Genomic DNA, 5,000 nt, shown 5'->3' with positions numbered 1-5,000 from the left:
GGACAGATACTTTATCAAGCCATCTTCATGGAGATCATTCCCTTTTCTTTGGTTAGTTATTAACTATACCTAGTCCATCATAACAGACAGTATGATGGTTTACACATGATCATTCTAGTTCTTTCCAGTCTTCAAGATCTGGCAGTCTTTGGATCAAATGTCGAGAGAAACAACGTAGATGGGAAATTTAGAAGGATACATCGGTCTTGTAACTTTTGTATCACACTATCAAGTCTTCCTTAGCTATGAATGGGTAGTGATTCAATCTGATTTAGAGATTACAAAATACTACTCTTTTAACTCTTTTTCTTTGAAAAAAAAAGAAAAGAAAGTTATTTCTAAAAAATATATCAGAAACATTCTAACACTGATAATGAACAACCATGTTCTTGGAAAAGGCTCCTTCATAAAGACATTGACCAAAAACATTAGGATTATTATAAACCTAATCTGTGGCTCAAAATCTTACATTCTCTACACTTGCACACACAATATGGCTAGTAAAACTCAGCTGACCTCATCACAATGTGGTATATAAAAGGAAGACACTGGTGGACTCTAGGCTATGAGCTCTTCCAGGGCCTTGTCTCTGTCGTTATCATGTTTTAAGAGAGCATCGACTATTCTTTCATCCTCAAAACCTAGATCACACAGCTGAAAAAGATGCACAAAATTACTTTAAGGCGAATGGGGGGAAAAAAGACAAAATGACAAAAAATAAGACAATAGCAAAAGCCTGCAATGGAAAGAAAGAAAAAAAAAAGGTTGATGATTATACGAGGTTTAAATCTTTCAGTCACCATTTACAAGGTCATTCATATGTCTATCATGTTATTCAAAGTTTCATGCAAGCTATCTTGACAACTATATATTATGAGAAAAGATTATTGAGGAGGAGAAAACATTCTTCACCCATTTAAAAGTGGAATAATAATTTAAAAAAAGGTTAGCAGCCAGTAATGCAGCATTGTTGACGTACATCAGCAGTTTCCCCCATTTGCACCCAGTTCATTCAGTACTTCAATGAACAACATTGGGCACCTAATAACTCATACTTGTTTTTCATTTTAAGAAATAAAAAAGTAAAGTCTTTCCTTGACTTTATGTTTCTGTGTCTAATAGTGACACCAAACAAATTATGTCACTGCTATTAGAGAAAGGTCCGGATGCAGTGCCATCTACAACTCAGTCCACCACAGCCAATGCAGGACATCAAGCCAACCACGACCAAAGAGATATAAGTCTTAGTGATGAATATCAGCCAAAATACTTAAAACATTATTGTATGATCTAGTTTCACAGTCATATCTAACTTTATCTATCAATCCTGTGGGCAAAACTGGATTTCACAGATTTTACAGAGAGCATTTGAAGTCTCCCTTTTCTAAGGATACCTTCATAAAAAAACATTCAATTCAAACAAACTCATTTTTGCAAACTGCAGCTTAACCCCTTACTGCCACTATATTTTGAAGCCAAAAATAAAAGTTTCCGGGCAGCTACAAAATCAGTGTGCGGGGCTGGCCCAGACTCTGCCCGATCGTGAGCCACGGCCCGCTGCTGCGTCTAAGTGCAAGCCCCGATACAGCGTCACACTGGCAGGATGCCCGGCAATGTTTATTTTTTCAGGTGTCTCATATGTGGGACACCTGTCGTTACTGGGTTAACAACTTGACTGAAATTTTGCAAACAGGAAGATGATCTTCTTTATGCTTATTAAGCTGACACTGGGGAGGAACTGAAAAAGTCATGCTCTATGTAATTGTAACATATATAAAATTCTTCAACAACACTTTCAAAGCCTGTTTCCACAAAGACAAAATATAAAGTAGAGGTTTCAGGTTATGATAATGAAAGTAATCATAACTTAATCAACTGATGCCAGGTAACTGCACTGTACAGAATAGTTTTGTTTTGTAAATTAGGCCTACACAAAGATAGCTCCAAAAGCTCTTAGCCACCAAAGAGTCAATAAACATCCTTTCCTGATCTCATATCATATACCCATTTTCTTCTATTACTTTTAATTAGGTCATTTAATATCATTACTATTCTTCATATCATTACTGACATTTGGATTACAACATTAACCGGTTCACTCCAAATGATTTTAAAAATGTGCATTGCTCGGGTACAGGGCACTCGCCTGTAAGCAGTAACTTTGATTGTGTCATTCTGAGTGTCTCTTATTTAAAAGTTTCTCCCATTCACTCACTCACTCACTGAATCATTCACTGACTCACTCACTCACTCACTCTCTCTCTCTCAGAAAGAGAGAAAATTCCTCTAGTTCATTTCATGGTAAACTAAGGTAAAGTATATTTATCTCTCTCTCTTATTTGGAGCAAAGTGTTTGAGAAATGAAGATGGAGAGGGGGTTAAGAGGGCAAGGAATGAACCAGGGTGGGGGGAAAATGTACCTCCCCTGTACAGTCTCCCATCCCAGGTGGAGGGGTATGTGGTGAGGTAAAGGAAAAGGGGGATATGGAGAAAAAAGGAAAAACCACAGAGGGGAAAACTGTGACTGTGATTGCCAATGATAGTTCCTCATTCTGGGTAGAAGGTGGGGCATATGTCTAGCTGATTTACATGATTGGTGGGAACAAGGATGGTGAGTGGAGCTAATGAATTTGTTGGACAATATACAGTCTAAAAATAGAGCCAGAACAGAATACAGGATTAATCTGCAGTTACTAAAATAAAATGGAATTATGACGCCAACATTGGTATCACAGTATATTCCAATTACACTTCATGATGCCAACATCAGTGTCTCTGTATAAAACTGGTTAATGCTGATAGCAATTATAAATAATAAGTAACCTTTTTATACAGAATAATCATACTGACCATGTCTGGTATAGACACTCTTATGTCATGCTTATGTCCAGATTATGATATAAGTCAACAGCCTATTAATGATCCATACTGTGAATATAATATTTTGCTTTGAATTTTTTGACCAACAAAAGATGAGATCTACAGCATCTGATGTTATCTCAGAAGCTAATATTGTATGTGCTTCTTCCATTTATAGGCTTTAAGCTGCACACTCATAAGGTCATAACAGCAAAATTAGCATTTTATTTCAGTTTCTGGAAATACTACCCACTACTAAAAATTCTATTTATTCTACTTAATGTTATTTGTAATAATTTGCAAAAATCACTACAAAAAATGTATTTCCCCCCAACTTGGTAACTTGGAATGTTATAAAATGTATTATGGATTTCATAAAAAGTATCATGTGAAAGTACTGCTCCTACCAGGGCAGTCTATAAAAAAGTGATACCATTACTATATGGATATTTTATGTACCATTATAAACAAGTAATACAATACAATATGAATACTTTTTAGCTCTACTCTCTCTTATTCTACTTCTTCTTTTTTTCTGGATATTGCTCCAGCAGAACTACAGTGAAATCAAAAACTTTTCACCAAATTACCTGTTTTGCTGCTGCCAAATGGTCTTTCGTTTTTTGCAAGTCCCCCATATAGTGGTAAAAAGCACGTTCTGCTTTGTATTCATCTTCTCCAGCATCCTGGAGATTTTGCAACACCAGAAGAACCTCAATAAGCTGAAAATAAAAGGACAAACATCTTGCATTGAAACTTTATATAAAAAAAAGTAAATAAAAATAAATATATGAATAGAAATCTATAATGTGAAAAATACAAGGATCTCTAAAATAGAATAATAGTGACAACAAATTCACAACTTTTCACAGGTCTTTTCCACAAGTAATTTTACTGCAGTGTTCTACCTTTTTATGATCCGTGCCCAGTTTCTGAACAGCTCTGGCAACCCTCGGTCGTGGGAAACCCATTTCCGCCATACTCTGCACTAAAGCCTGGGCATCAGCTGTCAGTTCAATGAAGGGATCTGGGAGACGTGTCTTTGTTGGCGTGTACTGATGGGATCCTACCGTGGTCTGTGAGAGTCCTTGTTGATAGGAATGCTGAGCAGGAGAGGACTCAGGTGTACTTGGAAGGTCAGGAAGTGGCTTCCAGTCCTACAGACATTTTAAGAGTAATAAATCAGTCTGGATTTGGTAAGGAAATATTCCTTTTCCCTACGACAGAACCAAAGTTGCTACATATAAAGAAAAAGATTACATAAGCAAGAGAATTAACATATTTATATATTTATACACAGTAAGTCTCAAATTTCTAAGATGATAAACTTCTCATATTAGGAAACCAATGTCATACTTACCTCCAACCCACTGAGTCCTGTGCTTGAGGGTCGAGGTGGAGGTGTGTGTGAAAATCCTCGACCTTCCCCAGCTGATGGAATCCTACTATTGTAAGACGTGACTTCAGAATCCTCAGCAGCACTCAAATCTGGAACACTTCGACAAGACCGTAATGATCCTGTGGTGGACCCTAAAGCACCAGAACTACTGCTATGGCTTGGTGTTGAGTCCCCAGACCGGACGCCAGATTGCTGGGCCTGAGTCACCGTTGATTTGTTTGGAGAATAATATCGAGTGTAGAAATCTTCTAGGTCTTGCCTTTTGCCAACTGTTCCTCTTTCTATTGTAGAGCTATTTGATAGACCACTACTCATAGACACTGGCACTGTGGGTGCTGCAGTCACAGTCCCAGTAATGTTACTTGGACTTAGCACACCCTGTGATGTGCTTGGAACACTATTGTTGGCTTGCAGGCGATAATCATATGGACCAAATGGAGCACCTTTATTAGGACTACCAGCACTATAACTATTGTTCCACTGCTGTGGGTAATAAGTATTTTGGAATGACCTATCAGGTCCTCCCCCATACTGGTGACTATTATTGTAAGAAGGCACCGGTGATGCAGCAGACGTTACCGGAGAATTCTTTCCTAAGTGACCTGTGAACTGCCCAAAATTTTGCCCTGGCTGAGGCACAGTGTGGTGCAACTGTTGCTGCAAATAATAGGGGTACTGGCCATAGGCATTGTAAGCCACCTGGCCATTAGGATATGTGGTAGGAATGGTTCTCTTATCTTCA

The 5,000-nt window shown here is 37.9% G+C and overlaps 1 protein-coding gene across 1 annotated transcript in view; it reads right to left on the bottom strand.

Moving 5' to 3' along the window:
* The window catches only part of LOC113814753 (uncharacterized), a 27,126-nt gene that overhangs the window by 1,589 nt on the left and 20,537 nt on the right, over positions 1-5,000 (bottom strand). The window contains exons 3-6 of the mRNA XM_027366814.2: positions 4,220-5,000; positions 3,768-4,016; positions 3,450-3,581; positions 1-654 (exon numbers count right to left, since the gene is read on the bottom strand). The exon at positions 1-654 is cut by the window's left edge and continues 1,589 nt beyond it; the exon at positions 4,220-5,000 is cut by the window's right edge and continues 893 nt beyond it. Of these exons, the coding sequence (XP_027222615.2) occupies positions 559-654; positions 3,450-3,581; positions 3,768-4,016; positions 4,220-5,000 (1,258 nt within the window). The 3' untranslated portion in view covers positions 1-558. The remainder of the gene's footprint in view (positions 655-3,449; positions 3,582-3,767; positions 4,017-4,219) is intronic.

Source organism: Penaeus vannamei, chromosome 13 (assembly GCF_042767895.1).
Source record: "Penaeus vannamei isolate JL-2024 chromosome 13, ASM4276789v1, whole genome shotgun sequence".
In the NCBI taxonomy this organism is placed as follows: Eukaryota; Metazoa; Arthropoda; class Malacostraca; order Decapoda; family Penaeidae; genus Penaeus; species Penaeus vannamei.
Note: the sequence above shows the minus strand (reverse complement) of the source record. Positions and strands in the feature narration are given on the sequence as shown.